The 26,671-nt window shown below is 35.6% G+C and overlaps 1 protein-coding gene across 1 annotated transcript in view; it reads left to right on the plus strand.

Moving 5' to 3' along the window:
- SPATA17 (spermatogenesis associated 17) overlaps positions 1–26,671 on the plus strand; it is a 131,002-nt gene that overhangs the window by 33,237 nt on the left and 71,094 nt on the right. Inside the window, exons 4-5 of the mRNA XM_030922423.1 lie at positions 4,228–4,278; positions 18,399–18,502. Coding sequence (XP_030778283.1) covers positions 4,228–4,278; positions 18,399–18,502 — 155 coding nt within the window. The remainder of the gene's footprint in view (positions 1–4,227; positions 4,279–18,398; positions 18,503–26,671) is intronic.

The raw sequence follows: 26,671 nt of genomic DNA on the forward strand, positions 1-26,671 counted from the left end.
AAAGTACCCTTGGAGTTAGGAGAACGCTAGCTTCTTATTCCAGTTGGTAGCACTTGTAGTAGAGAAGAAAAGGTAGTTTCTCCTATAAATAAATGCTTATAAGGATAACAGGGGAGATAGGATTTGGACAGCTAGAAAGGAATGGTAAGATACTTCAGGCAAGCAAAGTCATATGAATATAAAAGTGGAGAAGAAAAAAATGTGCAGTAATTTGATCAGATTGAGGTTTAAGGGAAAGGAATAGGGAGGGATAATTGGAAAAAAGCAGCTGGCACCTGATTGTGGTGAAAGGCTTATCACTTTGACCTGTAAGAGAGTAGTTCTCATTTGTCCCCCACCACCATTGTAATTCACTTGATAGAGAAAAAGGAAACTTAAATACGGGATATACTCTCATCAGTAATCATTATCCTACTAGAGAAATAAAAAAGTTAAGTATCATGTGCCTTAGCTTGTAACTTTCTCTCTCTCTCCTAGTGATCTGAAATACTCAAGTGTGTTAGTTACATCAGTCAGCCCAATTAGGATGCCTTATTGGAAACTATTGAAATTCTATGATTTTAAAACTTCAAAAAAGGAGTTGATAAAAGCAATACTTTATAAAAGTAATCTAGAAGAGTTGTTCCAAATGGATTAAACATAATATTAAGCAGGTATGAAGACTGTAGGTTGTTCAGTCACAGGAAAAGAAGATTTGACAAAGCCCAGGGATTAGTTGGAAATCATAGGTAAAAATGAAAGAATCAAATCCTCAATATAAAATAGAAAACCAACATAGCCAATGGTGAAACTGAGTTCTCAGAAGTTTGTCTTACAGGCAGGATAACATTCAAAATACTTAGCCATGTGTACAGTAGGGTCACTCATCACAGTTCATGGACAACAAATCAGAAAGGACACCAGTTATAAATAATAAGTATAACCTCTCTGGTCTAATTCCACTGAATAAGAGCTCAGTCTAAGAGATCCATATGTATATCAACCAGTCAGAAAATTAATTATGTTTTCAAAAGGAATATATTCCTTCTAAAAAATTTCAGAAGCTTTCTAAAAATTTAGCTAGGTAATATGACAAAGGTCACATAGAGCTAACAAATGGATGATAATGTTCAAATGCTATTTTTTAATCCCAAGAATTCTTCCTATCCTATCTGATGTAAATGCAAGACATCAATGCTCTCAATCTTTCCTGTTCTTTTCCCCTCCCTCTTTTTCTTCATTTATTCAACAAACATTTGGTGAACATCTAAAATTGAGCACCATGTTTCCACTCCAATAAAACAATCTACTTCTGTTGTACTTAATTTTCACCCCAGATCTTTAATCTTCCCCTTTAAAGTAGACTTGATATCTTGATGATAAAGGAATAGGTAATTAATAAGTAAGAATATTGCCTGCTGAGACATTAAAATGGCTTGTCATTCTTGGATATGTTATTAACATTTGGTAGGTATAATATGCTTTCCTCACTGAATTTCATGGAAAGAAAAAAAAAACTTTTAAGACAGAATTCTAGAAAATATTTTTTTAAGAACTAGAGCCTTTCTATGAGTTATATTTTAACTGTTCAAGTAACCCAAAGGGTTAATGTTAATATAATAAATAATCATCATTTTCAGAATATAAAAACAAAGATAAAATTTTACGAAAGTTTAAAGTGTTTATATGTATCTCTTAGCTTATGGAAATGCAGTTCACATTCACATGTGATTTTTTTTTAGTTTTTTAAAAAATTATGGTGAAATATGTGTAGCATAAAATTTACCACTTCATTTTTAACTGTGTTATTCAGTAGCATTAAGAATATTCACATTGTTACATAACCATCACCACTGTTCATCTCCAGAACTTTCTCATCTTCCAAAATTGAAACTTTGTCATGTTAAATAATAACTCTCCTTTCCCTCCCGTCCCTGGTAACCACTTTCTACTTTCTGTCTCTATGAATTTGACTATTCTAGTACCTCATGTAAGTGGAATAATAAAATACTGTGTTGCATATGCTTCTTTCAGTACTTTCTAAAGCATCTGGGCTAGACAATTGAGAATAAATGTGGTATCGATTAGTGGTATCATTCTTAATCAATTAAGAATGTTATATGAGAATCAAAGTGCTTTCTCACCTCTTAACTACAGGATTCAGAATTCTTTAATTCAAAATCTGAATCTCTTTTTCCTGTTAGTTCGTAATAAAATTGAGCCCTTTATACTTTTTGGAATTTTACTTTTTTTTTTTTTTTTTTTTTTTTTTTTTTATTGAGATGGAGTCTCACTCTGTCAGAATGTCAGAATGCAGTGGTTCAATCTCGGTTCACTGCAACCTCCGCCTCCCGAGTTCTAGCGATTCTCCTGCCTCAGCCTCCTGAGTAGCTGGGATTACAGGCGCCTGCCACTACGCCCAGCTAATTTTTTGTATTTTTAGTAGAGACGGGGTTTTGCCATGTTGGCCAGGCTGGTCTCGAACTCCTTACCTCGTGATTCGCCTGCCTCGGCCTCCCAAAGTGCTGGGGTAACAGACATGAGCCACCAGGCCCGGCCTGGAATTTTACTTATAGTTAAATTACATACTTTTAACTAAAAAATGTGTAACGTGAGCACTACTGATAATCCCTTTCATGATGACTATTAACTGTGTCCTGAGCACCTTAGATACTTTATCTCATTTTACTCTTCACGACAACTCAATGAAGCACATAATGACCAATTTTCTAAGAACAGAAATCAAGACTGAGAGACTTTCAGTAAGTTGTTCAAGTCCACACAGCTGTTAAAAGCAAAGCCAGGAATTGAACACAGGTCTGTGGCTCAAAAGCTCACACATACACTCTACTGTTAACTAAACAATGATATGATAAAGACAAGAAACATCTTTTTCTGAACCCAAACTTTTGGAAATATATAATATCCAATGTATTTCTTCTTTATAGAAATGTTTAACAGCAATGTCTGCTTCAATATGATGTCAAGAAATGCAGTATTAAAATAAATATTTTAAATCACCTCAAACACCAATTATGCCTTGCTTACAATCATGAAGAAATAGAATTTAAAATGAAGAAACATTGTTGTGTTCATTTGTAAATAACATATTGCAGCCAACTGTTTCTTAATTGCTCAGACAGTTGATAAATAATCCAGCCCTGCTGCTCTCCACAGACAATTTGCTTTGGATCAGACCAGGCAATTCAAACAACACTAATTACAGTGAAACCCTTTTATATGAATTTCTGTTTGTCATGGGGCAGAAAGCCCCTTTATAAAGAGTTAAGGCACTTTTTTCTGATTTTTGCCTGAAACATAACAATTATTACCTGGGCTCAAGTTATAGTGAATAAATTTCGGTTGAATAAAAATGGATAAAGTTGTATATCATGTTAAAAATATGTATCTCATTGCTTTTATTGTTTATTGTACATTCATGAATTATATTAATTTTATATTTTTAATTAAAAGATAGAACAGATGGGGAAGCTTTATTTAAATAATACTTTCATTGAAATAAGCTACATTGTTGAATGATTTACTGTAACAGAAATTTGTGTATTAATATATAGATGTGTCTTTACTGGAGAGAAACCAACACTTCAGGAAGTCTTCACTATACCAAGGGATTTGCTGTAACATGATATCATTGTATTTATGATTTTATGGTGTTAAAATGAATATTAAATGAAACAAAATTCCCAAGGATTACTCAGGAGGCAGCTAAGTACATAACATTTTGCATAGATGGTTGGAAGGCACAATTTTGCTCCATCACTGCATCCATATCCTTGAACGATTTCGACTGAAGACAGCATTTCTTTGAATTTTTCATTAAACCAGACGTCTTGAAATATGAATTCCTTTTATGTTTCTGTGAGTTTTGGCTAAAAGAACCCCAGTGAATAAATCATACAATACTACATGTCACCAGCACTTGTGAATATTTCTGCTTTGTTATTCTATTCTCAGTGGAGCACCATTGATTATCAAACTCAGCGGAGAGCATTTTATGATCATATATCTCCATTAGCTCCTAGTTTGACTACCATAGATTTTTCTGGTTAAGCTTGCATTATGTATTAGGAAGCCTATCTCTTCAATACAACGTTTGATTTCATTTTTCTAAGGCTAGAACTCTTATTATGTATTATGTATAAAGATTCTTATCTTTTATATGTAAAAATAGGCTGCACTGTCTTTGTGTAACTGAAATGTATGCCATCTTTTTTTCTTGATTCACAGGTAGCATATTATACTATGATGATGAATCTCTACAATGCAATGGCTGTCAGGGTAAATATTTCTTCACTTGTTAAACAAATGAAAAGTCAATTGTGCCCTGAATTCGCTTTTAATAAAATGAGCAAAGCAGAATAATGCAAATTTGATTGATATGCTAATGGTAAAGAGAGAAAGAGTATGTAGTTAAAAAGTTAGTTATGCTAAATAATCTTGGCAGTATTAAAAATTAGAGTAAAATGTAAAACATGTAATTATAAATGCTTATGTTTTAGAATGTTAAATATCTCTGAGCCATAACTAGAGAAAGACTTAAATATTAATGAAGCAATGTATTAGTTTCCATATGTCATATAGAATACATTGTGATAAATAGATGAACATGGTTCTGGAATATAAGATTCCTGCCCAATACAAATCAATTAGAAATTATTTATATGATTTAACAGTAACGAAGTCAGTTTCCAGCTTAGAAGTTTTATTTCTATCATTTCTGTATTCATTTTTACTGTGTTATTTTCCTAATAGAAAACTGAATTTAGCAATTATGGAGCTTGAACTGGGTTTCTGTACTGATCTTGGGAATGGACACAACAAAAATATTATTTCTTTTGTTTCAGACAATATGATAATAATTTAATTGCTAAGCCATTATAAATGGAGAAATTTCTTAAGTGAACTTCATTAGTGTCCTTAAAATCTATGTTGCCTTATATTCTTTTTCATTAAACTGTTAGTTCTTCTGCAAACAATGGATTTTATTTTGAGTGAGGCACGGTAGTAAAATTCTTTCAGAAAGTGCTGGGGTGAACCATAGTGGGTAAGATAACATTATTTTGACTATGTATTTTTCTGTAGAAAGAGGCTCTTTCCTTTTCAGGTGAGTGTGCTGGTAGTCTAGCCGGCTCACTCTAGTATTTCTTCATCCTCCTCTCTGCTTGCTCTCCTGGAGTTTGAGGAAAAATATAAAAGGAAGAAGTAGATCTTCCTGCTGCTTCTCTTGAGCCAGAGGCAGATACTCTAGCTGCAATGGGCTATTTACCTTTCTCAGTAATATTCATATAGGAAAACAATTTTTCTTTTAATGGGAATACTTTGGACTGGGGATTTCAGAGATTTTGTACCGCTTTGCTATAAACCTAACCTCAGAGACTAAAACACTATTGATTATTTTCTGCTTACTTCATGTCAGATGTGTCTCCAAAGTAAAAAGTCATATATGACTGAGAACCTAAAGCAGTTAATGACCATCTAGCTATCTCCACTGGTCACCAGGGGAGATTGTAGAAGAATATTCTTCCTCTCTTCTGTGCTACTAGGGAGAAGCACAGAAGATAGGGTTAGAAAGGTGCATACTTTTGTGTATTATTTTACCACAAACCTTCATATTGAGTTCTGGTCTGACTTATTAAGGTTTCTTTTTCCTAGACTAAACATATGTTAAGAAATTCACATCAATGCAAGTCCCTCAGAAGGCAGTTTTTTACTTATTCCAGCATATACTGAAAGCTCAATTTTCCAATAGCATCATCCAATGTCAATTTATCTTTGATTAATGTCAATGGACAACGTTGAATTTTACCTGAGTCTTGTGATACTGGAAAACAACAAAGGTTAAGAAATTCCCCACACCTGGCTGGGTGTAGTGGCTCACACCTATAATCCCAGCACTTTGGGAGGCCAAGGCAGTTGGATCACCTGAGGTCAGGAGTTCGAGGCCAGCCTGGCCAACATGGTGAAACCCCATGTCTACTAAAAATACAAAAATTAGCTAGGCGTGATGGTGGGCGCCTGTAGTCTCAGCTACTCAGGAGACTGAGGCGGAGAATCCCTTGAGCATGGGAGGCGGAAGTTGCAGTGAGCCGAGATCCCACCACTGCACTCCAGTCTGGGTGATAGAGCAAGAATCCATCTCAGAAAAAAAAGAAAAGAAAAAGAAATCCCCACACCCTTTTCTGTTTTAGAAACAGCTTACTGCAAAATAATTAATAATAATAATAATAGAAAAAGAAAAAAGTTACTCTTCCCTTGTATCAATTAGATATATACAGGGATGCTCCACTTTTTTACCTATGACAAGGCCAGGTGCATTCCCTCCAAATTTCCATTCTTTACCTCACAAATGATTAGCTGAATTGCTTGTTCCTACTGATCAATTGGAACAAAATGTCTGTTAACCAATCTGTGATTTAGCTTCTCTCCCTCCTCTACATCCCTGAGCCTTGGCCAGCATGTAACATCTTAACGTCCTCTCCTGATAATAGACTGACTTTAGAATAAAAGATTCTCTGATCTACTATTCAATCATGCCACCCTTTTATCCCACTTCTCCACCTTAGATTCCTTCTAGCCTTGTTTTACCTTCCTAGAAAGGAAAAATTCATTGTGCCTTACTCTTGACTTGCTTGTAAATCTTGTGGTCAGAGTGCTCTCCCTATTGCAGTAGTCTGCCTCTGAAGATTGCAGTAGTCACCCTCCCACTTCCTCTTGCAATACTCCTTTCAAATAAAGTCTCTCCCTTGTAATTCTGGATCCTTTTTCCCATCCCCTTCCTTTCTCTTATGCTTCCCTCTGCTCCCCTCCCCACCTCTCCTGTCCACTCCTATCCTCTTCTTATTGCCTTTTCTCTCTGACACAACATTTTGGGATATCAGAGTAAGGGTGGGAATGCAGTAGGGATTAAAGTGAGGGGAGGGAAGACTTAGCATTTACCTGGAGGTTGGAACAGTCTACTTAATGACACTCAGGAATTTCTGCGAGGCTGTGTGGAGCACATAAATATTACTATGGGAAATTTCTAATAGAGACATTTCTCTAACAAGTTCAAAGTCACTCTTCAGAGGTCTGAGATGGGTTAACCTGGTAGTAGACTATGTGCTACTTCATGTTCCTAAGTTGAGGAATCCGGAATGAGGCTCACTGGCATAAAGACCATAAATGATTCCATAACAATGATAAGTTTATAGCATTGGTTGATCCAAGTGACCAGTGACCAGAACTGAATCCATCAGTGGACTCCAACCAATTTATTTGTAAGTGGATTTTTGCGAGATGGCGCTCTTAAAATTCTGCTACTTGGAAGAGTGAGTGGCCGAAGAAACCAATATGTGGCCCAGATACCTTTGTGTTGTGTACATCTGAAGATTACAATCCTAACTGGATACCAGTAGCTGAAGTTTTATTTCTAATACATACAAATCTGCTTTTTCAGTTCATAAGCTACCCGGTAACTTAGTTCAAAATTAGAAGTGATTTAAACATGAATGGCGAGTGTTCAAAAGAAAGAATCTCTAAGGGTAACAGATATCTACCAAATATCTATATGGCCAATAATATCCAGACAGATATGTAGGTACCCAAATTATGAATAAGACCTTCATGAACGACATATAAGAACAAAACTTTTGTCTTAATTTTCCTTATGAACAAAGCCTATTGTAAGTTATATATATTTGGCTATTGATTGCTACCATGACAACTAAAATGTATTCAATTGTCAAAGAGGCTAGTGGAGCATTTCTGAAATGGCAGGGTTTTACAAATTTATTTATAGTCTATCCATCCCTAAATAGATATCACTCTTTTGTAATGACGAACAAATTATATGTATGTGATTTTCTTTTATGTAATATATATTAATATCCTGATTTGCTGCATTTAGTTTTAAAGGGTCACCTTTTCTCTAAAGACTTTATGATGCCCCTACCCCTGCAGAATTCATCACTTTCCTTTTTTATGTTCCTGTTTTACCATCGACATACTTCTGTTATAGAACCTGTAACATTTTATTATCCTTACTAATTTACATGCCTGTCTCCACCCCAACACCTCCTGCCCCCCTACACACTGTAAGTCTCTTGAGGCCCAGATCCTTTCTTCTCCATCTTTGTATCTTCAATGCTTGGCTTATAGTAGGTGGTTAAATAAATATCCCTGAATAAATCAATGAATGCTGAATGCTGGCCCATTCTTCCTAAACAAGGAGTAAAAAAAGTCCTTTACTTTAACACATTTTTTTCTAAGTTTCAAAGCACGTTTGTTGCAAACTATTTAAGCCTTTGCTAGGGGATCTTTAAACATTTTTTGATTATCTGACTATACTATTATGATGTAGATAAACTGGACTTGCTAAGGTAAAATTCAGTTTGCGCAGTTCATATGTAAATGAACGACTTCACGAGATTCAGGATTTTGCTGAAGTGTCATAATGCATACCGATTTGAAGGAGGTTTGCTATGATATAAGCTGCTGTCAGAACCTACAGTATGCCTTTACAAAACCCCTGTTGCTGATTTGCTGCTAGGCCAGTGACAGTCAATTAATATAGCAATAAATTGCTCAGTAAATTTTTATCTTAGCTCCTGGGGCCCTATTCCTCCTGTTTCTCTGTGACACTTTATTTCCTTTTTAGTCTTCAATTTGACTTTACTCCAGTTAGAGTTCTGCTTTTCTTCCAGCATCTTTTCTACTCCATTGTGGATCTTATTTAAATTTGGCCCCCAACTTTTATTTTCAGTTCTCTTTCTTTGAACAGCTGTTAGTATCTTATGCAAATGCCATGAGCTGATTCAGTTGCACAAGTCATTTCTCTCCCTCTACCATCTAGATGTACAATTGTATATCTTCTGACAGCCTCGTATAAAACTGACCCTCCATTTTCTATATAGCGAGCACTTGGGTGTCATCTTAGCCCTCCAAATACTGGGCTTAGAGAGTCCGGTTTCTGACAATATTATAAAGATGAGGGTAGGAATTACTTATGTGGGGAAAACTCATTTAAAAATATCCCCAGGTAGTAGAGTTTAGTGGAATTATTTTTTCCATCCTAAGGTCTATTTCTTGTCCCTTTTTCCCATTACCTTGATTCATAGTTTTCAATATTTAGTGTTTTGTCTTGCTTATGGCTTTTGCTGATTGGCTGACCCCATCCAGGAAGAAGTCTGTCATACAAACGACATATATCTTATACCCAATTCTTACATTTGTAGGGGGAAAATAACCTAAGACCAAGATTACATGCATTCAGCCTCAACTTTGTTGCTGATGTCTCTATGTTTCCAATAGAATGACTCCAGATTCTGAAACTTATTCCCTGAGAATAAACAGCTATAGCTGGGGCATACCACCAGCTATACAGTCAGTGTACTGTAGTCAAACTGACTGACAGTGAGGAAGCAAGGATTTAAAAAAGGTAACTCCCCAGATTCTGAACTTAAGTCAGACTGAGCTCTGGCCAGACTTCAGTGGATTCTGTTTCCTTGGTTCTCTCTCTTTCTAAGGACTTCTTATTTTATTTTTGCCCTCTTTTAGATCAATGCTCCTTTGATTTGTGATGCAGGATTTTTCTTGGTCCTTTTGCAGGGATTATAGCAGGAGGTGCCTCATCGACTTGGCCTGCCTGGCTTGTGCTCCAGCCACTGGCCGCTGTGACTGCACGCTCAGTCCCTGGCCGGAGAGTGTGTGTGAGCAAGTGAGTGCAGGGTCTGTCCAGCCATTCTCAACACCAGCACAGGGGCAGGCTCCATGCAGGGCTTGTGGCTAGACTAGGTGTGTTGTCCAAGGGGAATGCGGTGGAGCCCAAGCAGAGGTGCCCACAACCCAAAGCCCCAGAAGGGGTGTTACAACATTCTAATCAGCTCCTTTAGTTCTGCCATCTGCAGCTGGATGGATGGTGATGTGTTAACAGCTGGGTCAGTCCCTTGCCCTGCTCTGGCCTGCAGCTCCGGGGCTGGTTTGGCCCCACCATTGCTTCCTATGATGTGGAGCAGCTGCCCAAAGGTGTTCTCTCACCTGAAGTTGGGTCATCTCCCCCAGTGTGACTGAGTCTGGCATTTTTATAGGCACAGGATAAGGGAGCAGGGAGCTGTAGGTAGTATTGGAAAAGGCAATAGCTGAGTGGGTAAAAAACATTATTGAGAAAGAACCAAGTAGGAAAGGGCAGGCAAACAAGAACAGAAGTTCTCACTCTGGGTCGCGGGTTTTATCTGGAACCTGCAGTCTGGTCTTTCAGCCTTCCAACTATTTTTGGCTTAAAGGTGGGGTTTCACTGGGACCACTCCTATCTGCTGAGGCATTTGTCTGACTCCTGCCACAATTATATGGGTATGTTGAGCTTTGTAGAGAAGGAGGATGGAGAGTAGATTAGTAATGTTCCAAGAGTGAGATTACAGTTTGTTAGAGTGTAGGGGGAACATTAGACTTATTTTTTCCTACATGGGATATAACACTGAAATTCAGTTTTCAACTGAATGCCCTGCAATTCTCCTGAAACATAGTTATTTCTTTAATAAAGTTTGCACTAATGTTCGTAAATTTGAAAGACAAATTGCTAATCTGTCCACTTCAACTTTGTTTTAGTGTGCAATTCATACTTTTGACATCAGTTTCTGATATGAAATGTTCATTGTCTTGTAGTATCCTACGAAGAGTTCAATTGTGAGTAAATTATTGTGGCTGCTAATTTTTGAAAAACAAAATGGATCTCTGAAGCTAGGCAAGAAAAAGATTGCTATGTCATGTATTGCCAAATCTTGGTAGGTTAGAAGCACTGATAAATAATAATAATGAGTTAACAATTGTACAGCAGTTAATACTTCCCAGGCACCATTCTAAGTATTTTAAATATTTTAACTATTCTCTGTAATCATCATAACCAATTCTCTGAGGTATAGGTATCATTAAGATTACAACTTAAAAGATGAGGAAAGGGAATCACAGAAAGGTATCTTGCCCCAAATCACACAGCTAGTAAGTCATAGTGTTAGACATTGAACCCAAGAGGTCTGGCACTCACATTTCTGTCATTGCTGGTCACTTGTAATCTTGGCTTTACTTCCAATCCTCTTTTTCTGAAAATATGGAAGAGAACAACTATACTGACCTAGACTGAGCTCTTAGGGACATTTCATTACTCATACCCTGTTTTCTTGGAAAACTGACCTTGTGGCCTGATAATTCATGAGCATCCTTATTGGTAGTACATTTCATGCGGGAATTCTAAATTAAGTGACAATTAGCTAAGGAGTAAGTTGAGGCATTCCAATGCAGTGTCACATGCTTCCCCTTGTAGACAGAATTAGAAGGCCCATGACAAAAAACCTCACCATCTAAAAGAATATTCAGGCTGTGGCCTCCCCCATTCCTATTGCCAGCTTCAGGATTTGTCATCCATCATAAGCCTAGATGAAACACCATTCCTGCTCCAATTTTAAATGGATTTTTGTGTAGGATGTAACAAATGATAACAAAGAGAATTCATCATTTCTTTGCTGGTTGAAGTCCAAGGTGTAGATCACACAGATTTTTGAAATTTAAAAGTCTGTGTTTAGTTTCATTTATACCTCTGCCATGCCTGTTTTGGGCCCTGAAGCATCAGTGGAAAAGAAAAGGGACTCTAACATTTTTAAAACATTAGGAACAATCACAAAAGTGTTATTAGGACTGAAAAAGTCAACTTCTGTTTCTAAATTAATGTTTAGAGTATAGTAGTCTTCAATAAACTAAACATAATGGGGACATATAATCTGTCACAGACCTTGGAATGTAACAAAGGTAAACTTTATGGGAAATATTTATTCCTTTTAATGACTTAGAAAAGCCTCCTTTGTATCATGTCATACATCTTGAGTCTTCCTTTGCCTGTCTGCCCTAGAACAACTGGAGCAATATCACATGAATGCAAATTTCAGGAGGTGCTGGTATGCAGCATCTTAGAGATCTCTCTTATAAAATGAATTCCGTCATACGTTTTTATCTTAGTTTCAAAGATCTATGAGGAATGAAAAAAATGGTAATAATCAAAAGCTTACAGAGTGTTAAAGAACTGCAGATGTAATTAATTGTTTCAAGTAAAATTCCTTTTTCCCTGAAATCCCCGTACCAGTTATTGATCAATCACCTATACTTACTTAGTGAAATTCCACTGGAATCTGCAGTTTCAACGATTCTTTATTATTTTAAATTATTTGACTTGATTATAGTGCCCCCAAACAATTTTTTTCAGATTGAAATGCTCATATTTAGGGAAACAGAAGCAATAGTAACAGGAGAAACAGTGGAACAAAGGTCATTTAAACAACAAATTTGCCAAATAACATCACTTTATTGGCTTATTTCCCCTTAGAGCTTTCTCTATATATAATAAAAATTTTAATTTATAAAAATTAATCTAACTTGATATATCAAATAATCATTTTCTTTTGTTTCCCACTTGAGTCTAAAATACAAAAAAAAGTTAGAAAAGATTATATGGTGGCTTTACTTAAAAATGATTAAATATGTGTCAGATATATAAAGATTAATCTCAATCCCTTAAAGTACTTTTAATACTAGTTTCATGTTTATAATACTAGGAAGTAAGCATTTGTATTTAGAATAATGACCCCAGGATTGCATAGTTAGAGATAGATAAGTAAATTGATCCAGAAAAAGGATATGGAAGGTCTTTTATATGCTAGACATTATGTTATGGTTCTGGGCATACAGAATGAATAACAGTTTTATTTATACAAAAAAAAGGTATCCCAAAATATCAGCCTTGGGAAGAAAAGAAGGGGCCATGTGGACAACAACAAACTTTTACCTGATGATGGAATAGATACTTTAATGTTCCATTCTCATGTAAAAGTATATTTCTTCCTCCCTCCTTCTACTTCTAGTACCAATATCATTGTGAAATGATTAAATAGATTTGTAGAGAAAGGAAGTATAAGGCCAGTGAGAGTGGGGAAACAGAATATTAAAGAGAGGAAACTGCACATTTAATAGTTATCCAGAATCTTTTGCTAAAAATATCTAGTTAAGATTTTCACATATATGTCCTATATGTGTGAAACTGTATTTTCATATGATAATATTTTATGTATAAATATTAATGGTTGTGACAAGACAATGCAGTGATACCTAGAATGAAAACTTGGGTTATATTATTACTTTTTACATTCCTAGTCTTTGAAGATTTAGTAAACCCGCATTTCTGTGCTCACTGTACAGTCTTTTTTTAGAATGTTGAGCATTCTAATGAAAGTATAATTATGGATAACTGAGTTCTACTTCTGTGCTCTCATATACATTTAGGGCATTAATACTGGGTGAGCTATCATCAAGGAATTTGTTTTCCATGCCTTCATTTTTCTTTTTCTTTTTTCTTTTTTTTTTTCTTGAGATGGAGTCTCGCTCTGTTACCCAGGCTGGAGTGCAGTGGTGCGATCTCGGCTCCCTGCAACCTCTACCTCCCAGGTTCAAGCGACTCTCCTGCCTCAGCCTCCTGAGTAGCTGGAATTACAAGTTCCTGCCACCACACCCCGCTATTTTTTTGTATTTTTAGTTGAGACGGGGTTTCACCATGTTGGCCAGGCTGGTCTCAAACTTCTGACCTCGTGATCCGCCCACCTCAGCCTCCCAAAGCGCTGGGATTACAGGCATGAGCCACCGCTCCCAGCCCCATGTCTTCATTTTCCACGTTAAGAGAGAAGACATTTTTTCTTTTAGTGTCGTTAAGGTTACTATAGATTTTCAGGAATAAAAGTAAACCCAATGGAGGGAAAATCTTTTCTATGGCAGATGGTTTTTAATATATCAAGGATTTGCCATTTGTTTTAGTGCTTAAAATAAACATTATTTATAAGACCACTTACATTTTGATGTTACTTAATGAGGAATATGCATCATTGATTTGACTAGCTTAAGAGGTCATTTAGAACTTGCCCGTTAACAAGCTGTAATCTGCTGAGCACACAATGACTTTGTTGAAAATTATCTATTCAGAGCTGATCAATGACAATAGTTGTTTTATACCAATCACTTTTGAAAGTTGCTAATTACTTTGAAGGGCATGAATACAAGTCATTTTTCTTTTTTTTGAAGTCATAACCCATTTACCTTGAAATTAAGAAGAAATGTTATAAAAAATCATCTTGCTGCTTGAAAGTACATTTAAAAAAATTAAAAGTGTATTTACTAGTACTGGAATATTAACAGAATATTTAGGCAAAATTTAAGATGTCATTTGTTTCTATAATAGCAAATATAGTACAGTCTCATCTATATTGTATTTTGCAATATCAGTTAGCTATTAGTTAAACTAGTCTCCCTAAAGTATAAGAAAATACCATATTTTAAAATAAAGAACACGCATATACTCTCTCTCTTTATACAATATATATGTAAGGTGTTTTAGTGGAAAGAGTGGGCTTTGAAGTAAGACAAACCTGGGTTTGTATTCTGACTTTCCATTTACTGTTTTACTGGTTATGTGACCCTGAGCAGATTATTTAACCTCAGGTTCTTCATTTTTAACATGGAGATCATGCCCTGTTCACAAGGATATTGTGAGAATAAAAGCAGTTAGCATAATACCTGGCACATTCATGGAGCTCAATAAATTTTAGATCCTTCATTTCACTGATGGCAGCTTCTTCACCCACTCAAATGCTGTTTCCTCCAGATCTTTTTATCCACTCATCTCTAAGAAAGCCACTTAAAGACTGATTGATTATACTTAAGTGTGGATGAGTTTTAATTTGTTACCCTAACCATCACTTACTTATTAAATTCTTTAATATCCAATTTTGAATAAAAGGAATTATCTTGGAGAGGAATTTTAGCCAGCCTTTGGAGAGATGCATAGGGTGTTAGGCCAATAGAATGTTTTCTGAAAGCATACCAGTTGTAGTCTCTCTAGATATGGTTGGTGCTGTTTCCAGTAGTTGCTGGGTTTGGAGAAGGAAAGAGCCCATGTTGTTGCATTTTTTTCTGTTTTAATTACAAGAAACTTTTCTTATTTGAATGCAAATCTTTCAGCCAATTTCAGTTTTTTTCCTTTAACATCTCTTTCTTAGAAATGGGAATATCCACTTCTCTGATATTACCAAATCATAAACCCCCATCATTCTTCCTTCCTCACAGTATGCCAACATGCATCTTTTGTGTTTTCTGGCACATTTAATCTTACTTTATTTGTAATGTAATGATATTTTAATGTGATAGGTAGCCCCTCCCTTAATACTATTTGATATCTTAATATTTTCCTGTGCAACTTGAATAACTTCTATTGCTGATGATGGATTTCCTGTCAGTACATGTATTTGCAAATGTTCCCTTCATTAATAAAATTGTTACTATATATGCAGTAAAAGTATGCTGAAACATTTGAAGCCATCCAACCAGCTATAAGACCTTAGGCAATTAGTTAACCTCTCTAAACATCAATTCCCTCTTCTCTCAAATGAGGCTAATAATAATCTCCACCTCAGAATGATGCTATAATGATCAAATTAGATAAGCTAGGAAAATATGCACTTATTTGCATGTATGATTTATATATATATACATATTCCAATTGATTCTTCTTTTTCATTAGGAAAGTGGTTCTGTCAATTCCTTCTTTTTCCTTCTCAGTCATAATACAATATTGGTAAAATGAGGGAGAGCTTCTAAATTGAGTATATAATTTTAGAATTTTTTTAAATTTAAAGAATTGATCTTGCAAATAAGATCATTTGAGAAGTATTTCAAAAGACACTTTGAATACTTTTGTTACATTAGTTTGCTATACTACTAGTTTCACTTTCTAAAGTTATTGTTGGCTGGGTGTGGTGGCTCACACCTGTAATCCCAGCACTTTGGGAGGCTGAGGCGGAAGGATTGCTTAAGCTCAGGAGTTCAAGACCAGCCTGGCCAACATGGTGAAACCCTGCCTCTATTAAAATTACAAAAATTAGCTGGGCATGGTGGCACATGCCTGTAGTCCAAGCTACTCAGGAGGCTAAGTCAGGATAATCGTTTGAACCCAGGAGACAGAGGTTGCAGTGAGCCGAGGTCATGCCACTGTACTCCAGACCTGGTGACAGAGCAAGACTCCATTGAAAAAAAAAAAAAAAGGCCAGGCGCGGTGGCTCACGCCTGTAATCCCAGCACCTTGGGTGGATCATGAGGTCAGGAGATCGAGACCATCCTGGCCAACATGGTGAAACCCCCGTCTCTACTAAAAATACAAAAATTAACTAGGCATGGTGGCGCATGCCTGTAATCCCAGCTACTCGTGAGGCTAAGACAAGAAAATCGCTTGAACCAGGGAGTTGGAAGTTACAGTGAGCCAAGATCATGCCACTGCACTCCAGCCTGGCGACAGAGCAAGACTCCGTCTCAAAAAAAAAAAATAAAATAATTAATTAAAATAAAGTTATTGTCTCTTATTTGTTCTTACAAGCTGTTTTGCATATTTTCAGTTACTTTAGTAATTCTCATACTGGGAGTCTGACAAAAACACTACCTTATAATCGTCATGTTTAATATCTTTTTTTTTCTTTTGAGACGGGGTCTCACTTTGTCACCCACGCTGGAGTTCAGTGGCGCAATCTCGGCTCACTGCAACCTGCGCCTCCCCCGTTCAAGCGATTCTTTTGCCTCAGCCTCCCAAGTAGCTGGGACTACAGGTGCATGCCACCATGCCCAGCTAAGTTTTGTATTTTTAGTAGAGATGGGGTTTCACCATGTTGGCCAGGCTGGTCTCGAACTCCTGACCTTGTGATCTGCCCACCTTGGCCTCCCAAAGTGCTGGGATTACAGGCATGAGTCACCATGCCCAGCCATGTTTAATATCTTAAGTTGCAAAATGATTATAAATGACCTTTTAAATGACTGTGTTTTAAAAGAGAGAAAAATAAAGAATCAGAATTTAAATAAACAATTTTTCCAGTTTACTTTTTATTGATCCAATATTCAACTTATACAAATTTTATACTAAATATTTTTTAGCTAAAAGAAAGTAGACTTTGGGGATAAAACCCAATGGACTGGTGCTTAGTCTCCATATTTCTCTTTTCTATTAAAAAAAAAAAAGTTTAGGGAAGATGTGTGTTCTCTTAGCGTAGCAAACTGTGCTAAAGTTGGTAAGACTTCATATCTGAAAAGAGAATCGTTTAGGATATGTGAGTCATTCATACAGATATTTAAACTGTTGGAAAATTTTAGGGCGAATGATGCTAAATCTTTATGCAAGACTAAGTTAATATTTTTCAATATGTGCTATTTCTTTTTCCTCTAATCCTTTAAATAATTAAGCTGTTTTTTCCTAATTAATATCATATATTACTTTATTTGAGTTTTTCAAATGGGGGTATTAGAAAATATAGCAAAAATATTTATATTAACAAAGATAGGACTTAAGGACAGTGACTGATTCTCATGGTTCCTGGGGTTGTATAAGATATCTAGAAGCTGACTTAGGTATGGTCTCTCAGACCCCTAACATTCCTCTCATCCAAAAAAAAAAAAAAAAAAAAAAAAACACACACACCCTACTTTGATGATGTGTTCTAGTAAAAATAAAACTATTTGAATGTCAGCACTGAAGTAAAAGATGGAAGAAGCAGATAATTTCAATAAAAATGTTCTTTTATTGAAAATCATAGTTCTCTTTTTTCCCAGTTCTACATGGCAATGGTTATGAGAGTGGGCTCTCTGAAGCCCTAACTTGAAATTTGATTCCTAGATTCATCCTAATATCTATATAATTATAGGAAAATTGTGTAATCTCTCTTTTTAACTGTTTCCACATCTGTAAATGAGGTAATGAGTATTTATGTCATAGTAGTATTCTAAAGATTAAATACATAAGTGTAAGCAAAAACCCTTAGGTTAACGCCTGGCACATAATAATTCAATAAATGTTAGTTATTGTTGCTATTGTTAAGAAAGTATTAAAATGTAAGATACAAGAATTTGTTTAAATATTTTGATACCACTGAATTTAAGAAGCCCATTAATGAGACAAAATACAAAAACTAAATGTGTATTTCAATGAGACCAAATACAATCTTAAAGTGAGTTGGCTATGAAAAAAAAAAATCCATTTGCCCAGGAAGTGGAAATGGTAGGAATTTATAAAGCACATTTTTATAAATCTTTCCATAGTTTAGTATTCTGTGAAATAATTATAAATAATTTAAAGTAAATTATAATAGCCTATAATTATGTTTATTTTTATAAAATTTTATAATAAATTTATTAGCAGAACCTATATTTACAGCTAATATACTGTTATATTAATGGAAAAGCCTAAGACTTTATTTGATAGGAGTTATCGGCCATAATTACGTTAATTTTGAAGCGCTATTACATTTTTTAATGAAAGTATTTACTGGCGTATTTTATCTCTTTATTTACTTTAATAGATTCAGAGACGATGGCGAGGCTATAGGGTTCGGAAATACCTCTTTAATTATTATTATTTGAAAGAGTACCTCAGAGTCGTTTCAGAGACCAATGATGCAATTAGGTAAGTAGTGCAATCATCCGTTCACTAGGAAAAACTTTGGAAAGATTACTCAATACCTGTTGATCAACACCATAGTTAGAAATACTTTTTTTGTTGTTGTTGTTAGACAGAGTCTTGCTCTGTTGCCCAGTCTGGAGTACAGTGGTGCAGTCTCGGCTCACTGCAATCTCCGCCTCCTGGGTTCAAGCAATTCTCCTGCCTCAGACTCCTGAGTAGCTGGGATTACAGGTGCCCACCACCATGCCTGGCTAATTTTTTTCTATTGTTTAGTAGAGATGGGGTTTCACCATATTGGCCAGGCTGGTCTCGAACTCCTGACCTTGTGATCTGCCCGCCTCAGCATCCCAAAGTGCTGGGATTATAGGCATGAGCCACTGCACCCGGCTAGAAATACTTTCTAAAAGTCAGTGATATTTAGGCAGACGTTTACTGATTTTATATATATATATATATATATATATGTATATATATATATATATATATATGTATATGTATATATGATTGTATTTACCTTAATTTAGTATTATTATATTTTTAAAATCTTGTATCCTTCACTGCAAGTTATTTATGTGTGTAGTATCTTGTATATTTATTTATGTGTGTAGTATCTTGGTCCTATACACAATAGTTTCAGGAAAATTATTTCATGATGAGATGAATTTATCTGTAAAACGATCTAGAGATGCAACATTAAATATGAAAAGCCTCAGATGCATTTGAGAAACATATTCCATAGCAAGAACTTGCCTCTTCTAGAATAAAATATCATGGGACATATTAAAAAGGTCTGTTCACTGTCAGTTTTGATTTGCTTAAACACATAGGAAGATAGGACATAGGTTTAGGATATGGCATCTGTAGAATTATGCAAAGTAAAGGCATCATAATACTACTCAGCAGCTTTTCCAAAGTTCTATATATTAAGTTTCCATATTACTTTGAAAATAGCTTTTTCCTCCTGTGATATGTCCCATTCTAATAACATGTAAATGACCATATGCATAAGTACATTTTGATAAAAAGGAAATACTAATTAATAATAGTTGGTATTTATAGAATAGTCTCACTTTCAAAATGTTTTCTGCATATATCGTATATTATCTTATTTTACTCTTTTTTTATTTTTTTTTTATTTTTGAGACAGAGACTTCCTCTGTCATGCAGGCTGGAGTGCAGTGGCACTATCTCAGCTCACTGCAGCCTCTGCTTCTGGGGTTCAAGTGATTCTTGTGCCTCAGCCTCTCGAGTAGCTGGGATTACAGTTGCGTGCCACTATGCCCAGCTAATTTTTGTATTTTTATTAGAGATGGGGGTTTCGCCATGTTGGCCAGGCTGGTCTTGAACTCCTGACCTCAGGTGATCTGCCCACCTCGGCCTCCCAAAGGGTTGGGATTACAGGCATGAGCCACTGCGCCCAGCCCCTTATTTTACTCTTTAAAATTTCTGAACTGAAGAGAACAAGTAATTGGCAATAAATTATTAAAATAAAAGTTTTGTATGAGACCCTAAAATAATATATATTATAAGATATATATGAAAACTAATTTCTCAACTACTAACTTTCTCACATATGTTGTGAATATAAAGGGATCTGGTCTTTGAGGATTACCTACAGAGAAATCTGTTAATTTGATTTCTTTGGAAAGAGAGCAGTTAAGGTGGGAAGGCTTCAATACGATTTAGTCGATGGGAGAAGTTGGAAAATTCAGAAACACATGAATCATAGGGGACTACTGTTTAATTTCTTCTTGAAACATCTAAAATTCTAAACACTAGCTGACTTTCTACAAATGGCTGACTTTAGCTTGTCAGGAGAAGAGCTAATAGAATTTACAAGAGAGAAGGAATACGTGCAGGACTGGAACTAGGGTGAGACAAGTGAGACTTTTAACGGAGGGAGGTGCTCACTCTCAGGGTCACACAACTATCAACCTTGAACTTTCATAACCCCAAGAGTAAGTATGTCCTTCAATTCTGCACTTCAGGGGCCTTACTTGCTTCACTCTTGTCTGAGCCCCGAATAGGAGAAAGTCAAGGGGGCAAACAGGTGAAGAGGTAGTTTTGGAAAGGTCTGAATCTTCTATTTGACAGATATTTCCAGTGATTCTTATTTTCCTCCTGATTGTAACGGGATATCTCTAGTCAGTAGAGAGTCTGGTGTATCAGTGTTGTAAATTTGTTTTACAGTGGTATTCTTTAGTATATTACAGAGCCATTCTATTATTTCTAGCTCTCTTAGAGTTTTTTAAACTAGGAATGGAAGTTGACTTTAGCAAATGGTTTTCTATCTATTGAAATAATTATATAGGATTTTTCTTTTTTATTTACTTTTTCTTTTTTATATACTAACATGCATAGAGCTATATCCTATTAATAGATATACTAATATTAAACCATCATTTATTTTAGGAATACATCCAACCAGGCCATTGTTAATTATTCTTTTGAGTTTTCACTAAATTATATTAGTATTTTATATCGGATACTTACATCCTCTTCTGTATATGTGATTGGTTATACAGCGGTCCCTCTTATCCATGGTTTTGCTTTCTGCACTTTCAGTTATTCACAGTACAGTACAATAAGCTATTTTGAGAGAGAACAAGAGAAAGAATGAGTGAGAGCACCCATTCGTATTATCTTTATTACAGTATATTGTTATACTTGTTCTATTTTATTTTTTGTTTTTGTGGCTAATCTCTTACTGTGCCTAATTTATAAATTAAACTTTATCATAGGTATGTATGTATGGGAGGCAACATAGTATTTATAGGGTTCAATATTATCTGCAGTTTCAGGCAGCGACAAAGAGCCTTGGAACATATTCTCTGTAAATAACGGGACTACTGTAATTTTCTTTCTTATATTGCTATTGTCAGATCCTAGTGTCAGATTTTTGCCACATTCATTAAATGAATTAAGTAGATTTTTTGATATGGGGATTACTAGTCTTTGGAAGTTTAAAGTAAACATTTTATAAAACTCCCTGGACCCAGAGCCTTTGGGGGAAGGTAAATCGTTAACATTTCCAAACCTTAATTCAGGTTTTTATAAATTTATTAGAGTCCATTTTATTTCCAGATAATTATTAGTTCACTGACATTTAAATATATCTAGTGTTATTTATGATATTTTAATTAAAATATGTACTTTAGTTGTTTTAGTCCATTTCTCATTATTTAATTTGCTTATTTAAATACTTCTCTCTTTTGTTCTCAAATTTGTTAGGCTTATCTGTATTTTTTAAGAGAAACGTCTCTCAGATTTTTTCTTTTCACTTATTTTTGTTTCCTAATTAGATGTTTTGCTTTCATCTTTAAAAGACCCATAATTTCTTTGTTTCACAAGTAATACATGCCCCTTGTAAATGTAAAACAAGCTAAATAAAAAGATAATGTAAAACAAGCTAAATAAAAAGTCATCTATAATTTCATCATTCAGAAATAAGCACTATTAACTTTTTTTTTTTAATTTCTTGAGACAGAGTCTCGCTCTGTTGCCCAGGCTGGAGTATAGTGGCATGATCTTGACTCACTGCAACTTCTGCCTCCCGGGTTCAAACGATTTCCTGCCTCAGCCTCCCGAGTAGCTGGGATTACGGATGCATGCCACCATGCCCGGCTAATTTTTGTATTTTTAGTAGAGATCCAGTTTCTCCATGTTGGCCAGGCTGACCTTGAACTCCTGACCTCAAGTGATCCACCCGCCTTGGCCTCCCAAAGTGCTGGATTACAGGCGTGAGCCACTGTGTCCAGCCTATTAACATTTTGATGTATTTTCTTCCAAGCTTCTGCCACTTATTAGCTCTGTGACCTTGGGCAAATTCTTTAATTTCCCTTATCTTAAATCTCACAAAGTGGGGAAAGTAATAGAATGGCTACATAGGTTTATTATAACCATAAATAAGTCAGTATATGTGAAATGCTTAAACAGTGCCTGGTATATAATGTGCACTTAATAAATGTTAGTTTATTTTTTTTATTTCTATGCTTACATAGATATATTTTATAAAATGACATCATACAATATGCTATTGTTAACCTGTTGTCTTTCAACTTACAAAACATTGTGAACATTTTCATGTCATTAGCTATGCCTCTATCATTGTTCATAATAGCACTTATATATTCATTTATTTGCGATGGAGTCTCGCTCTGTTACCCAGGCTGGAGTGCAGTGGTGCAATCTTGGCTCCACCTCCTGGGTTCAAGTGATTCTCTTGCCATAGCCTCTTGAGTATCTGGAATTACGGGCGCCTGCCATCATGCCTGGTTAATTTTTGTATTTTTAGTGTAGGGGTTTCACCATGTTGGCCAGGCTGGTCTTGAACTCCTGACCTCAAGTGATCCACCTGCCTCAGCCTCCCAAAGTGCTGGGATTACAGGTGTGAGTCAACGCATCCAGCTCCATGATAGCTTTTAAATATTTTTTATTGTTGGAGATACAGTTGTTCTAAATTTTTGCTATTGTAAACATCGTGTTATTTTAGTACTACTACTAGTTAATATGGAGTTTCTTACAGTTCTTGCATTCATTACTTTCTTTACTGCCTTTTTAGTAATTAAAACATTTAAGCTATGATGTATTTCATGTGTAATATTGTCCACATTTAATATATTTTTATATATAATGTTCTCATATTCTAATTGCATTTTTTTATATTCTCTTTGAAATTCATTTTTCAATCTCCAGTGACTTGGCTTTTTCTCGTAGTTTAAACATAAAACAAATTTATTTCTGGGTTTATTGTGTTGTAGTCAGAAAATATATTTGGTGCAATTATTATCTCAGGGAAATTATTTAGTTTTTCACCTTTTATATACGGTCACATACCACATAATGATGTTTTGGTCAATGACATACGACATTTATGATGGTGGTCCTATAAGATTATAATACGATACTTTTACTGTACGTTTTTTATGTTTAGATATGTTTAGATCCACAAATAGTTACAATTGTATTACAGTTACATATAGTATTCAGTACAGCACCATGCTGTACAGGTTTGTAGCCTCAGAGCCAGAGGCTGTACTATATAGCCTAGGTGTATAGTAGTCTGTACTATCTAGGTTTGTGTAAGTACACTCTATGATGTATGCACAATGATGAACTTGCCTAAGGATACATTTCTCAGACTGTATCTCTGTCATTAGTTAAGCAACTCATGACTGTATTATTTTGTTTTAGGTATTCTCTTCAAGGCAAAGGAATAGATTTTGTTTTCTTACCCAAGCTAAGTTTTTGTATTTTAATTGAGCAATAAAATGTTTACTTTCATTATTGTAACATTTAACTCTTTCTAACTTCTCTCTTCTTGCTTTATGTTTCTGCTTTTTCTGTTTCCTTTTATATATAAACTATGATTAGTTATTGTGAACTTTAAAAAAATTATACATATTAGAATCATGGCCCTTCTGCACCTCATCTCCAGTTAAATTGGAAGTTGAACTTACCTCTTAACTTTTCAAACCAGAGGGCTAGGCACAGTGGTGCATGCCTGTAGTCCCAACTACTTGGGAGCCTGTGGCAGGAGGATCATATCACTTGAGCCCAGGAGTCTGAGGCTGTAGTGAGGTGTGATTGTATCACTGCACTCCAGCTGGGGCAACAGAGTGAGACTCTTTCTCTAAAAATATATAAATAAACAAAAAATATTTTAAAAAATAGAACTGGTTATCCTTCTCCTCCCCACTAGTTAACACAGAAATTTTTGGGGGCTTCTTTCTACCAAAACACCTACTCTTTAAATAAATGCTTCTATCATATCTTGCCTGGACTCTTAATTAAGCGAGAACATTTAACAGTTCTCTTTTCTTTTGGTTTTGCCATTCTTCAAAACAGTGTTAAGAGAGAACTCTTTTAAATCATTTTTCTCTGCTTCAAATCCATCAAAGTCTCCCTGTTGCTTTTAGCATGTCACATATTTTAGACTGTCACATAGGTCAACAGCCCCATCTTCAAATGCTCATCCATTCTGAATGTCTTATCAATTTTTAGAAGCATCATGTTTCCTTAGACTTCCAAGCCTTTGCACGTGCCATTCTCTGTATCCCTCATCTGCCAATGTCAACTGCTCATCATTCTTTATGTTGCTGCTTAAATGAGCAACATAAAGAGTTGAGGCACTCCTCATCTGCATGCCCAGAGACTCTCAAACAAAGCTATCTTATGCCATCTGCCTTATGGTGTTATAATTACTTACGTGTTTGTCTTTACCTTTATATTATGAAATCAGTGGGGGAAAGGAGCTGGCACTTGAACACTCTGCCTTAATTATCTTTGAAACCTCAATGCCTAGCACAGTTACTGACATATAGTAAGTCCAAGGTAATATTTGCTGACTAAAAGCTTACTGAATGAAAGAATGAATGAGATTAGATGAAACTCCAATATATTTTTCACTCTGTCAAGCAACTGCAATTTTGAGAATATTGCTTTTTTTCTGTATTAATTAGTCATGATTTAATACTTATTTAGCAACTACTGTGTGATCAGGTACTAGGTAAAATTTTGGGGATACAGTGATTAACATGGTAGACTCGAGCTAGCCTTTATAGAGCTTAAAGCTTAGTAGGGCAAAATTACAATATAATCATCACAAAACAGATAGCATTTATGTTGTCTTTTTTTTTTTTTTTTTTTTTTGAGGCAGAGTCTTGTTCTATCTTCCAGGCTGGAGTGCAGTGGTGCAATGTCGGCTTACTGCAATCTCTGCCTCCTGGGTTCAAGTGATTCTCTTGCCTCAGCCTCCCGAGTAACTGGGACTACAGGTGTGTGTCATCACGCCTGGCTAATTTTCATATTTTTAATAGAGATTGGGTTTTGCTATGTTGGCCAGGCTCCTCTCGAACTCCTGGCCTCAGGTGATCTGACCACCTCGGCTTCCCAAAGTGCTGGGATTATAGGTGTGAGCCACCACACGATGTCTTATGTGCCAGAAATTATACTAAATTCTGAGAACTATTACGGGCAAGTATAAGACAATGTTCTCAAAAATCTCTGACTCTCAGAGACCACTCTATCCTCTAATATTCAAAATAAATATAGTTTAATCAGTCCTTCAAACTGAGATCAGTGCACCTTCCCTTTCAATATCTCCTAGTTCTGAAGTAGCTTTTCTCTCTATTTCTTTTCCTGATGGCATGTTTCAGTTGAATTCTCATTCTAACTCTGTATTTCACTCACTTTTTGCATTTACCTTCTGCTTTTTTCATTGCTTCCTTCTCTCAATTTTTGATCCTAGTCAACCCCTGTACCATCATAGAAGCCTGTTGGGAGCTTCATTTCACTGCAGGTTTGAGGTCATTGGTAGGTAGGGGGTAGATGGTGTTGACAGTCGAAAGCATAATATAGGCAGGTCCTGACAATGCAGTATTTTCTCCATGATGGTTAATTTTCTTACTGTTTTGTTTGTTCTATAAAACCCTGCTTATTACTATTTTCACAATCCTTTATTATTTTTCTCTCTCACTCTTTCTCTTGTTCTTCCCTCTTTTTGTCTCTTCCATGCTCCTCATTTCAGGGCCTCACTCCATCTGCAGTACCCCAGTACTCTCAAATTGCTCTGAATAGATTTAAAGTTCTCTATTATCTTCTAATGTCAAGCAATTTCTGCTTATTTTTCTTTTACCCTCTTTGTGCCTTACTGTTTTATTTTTCTTAACTGAAAAGGTTCTTAAAATGTTTTCCTAAACCAAAGAAACTATATTCTCATGATGAATAATGCTGGTCCCCTAGAATGTAGTGGCCACATTGACTACTACATTTAAACATAAACATATACGTACACTCTCTCAGTACCTATAGAAAATAAGTTTACAGCCGGGCACAATGCCTCATGCCTGTAATCAATCCCAGCACTTTGAGAGGCCGAGGCAGGAGGATTGCTTGAGACCAATGAATATATGTTTAAAAATTTTGGGGGGTAGGGCTCTTTTAATAAAATTCTCTCCCCCTCTTTATTTCATGTACTCTTATAGTTGCTATTCTCTAGTTTCTCTTTAAACATTTTATTTTTTTTGTTTGTTTTTTGTGTATTTTTAAAACTCTTTTATCTTAGGTGCAGGGCACATGTGCACCTCTGCTGTATAGGCAAATTGCATGTCACGGTGGTTGGGTGTACAGATTTTTTCGCCACCCAGATAATAAGTATAGTACCCAACGGGT

The sequence above is a fragment of the Rhinopithecus roxellana genome, chromosome 18, assembly GCF_007565055.1.
Source record: "Rhinopithecus roxellana isolate Shanxi Qingling chromosome 18, ASM756505v1, whole genome shotgun sequence".
Taxonomy (NCBI): Eukaryota; Metazoa; Chordata; class Mammalia; order Primates; family Cercopithecidae; genus Rhinopithecus; species Rhinopithecus roxellana.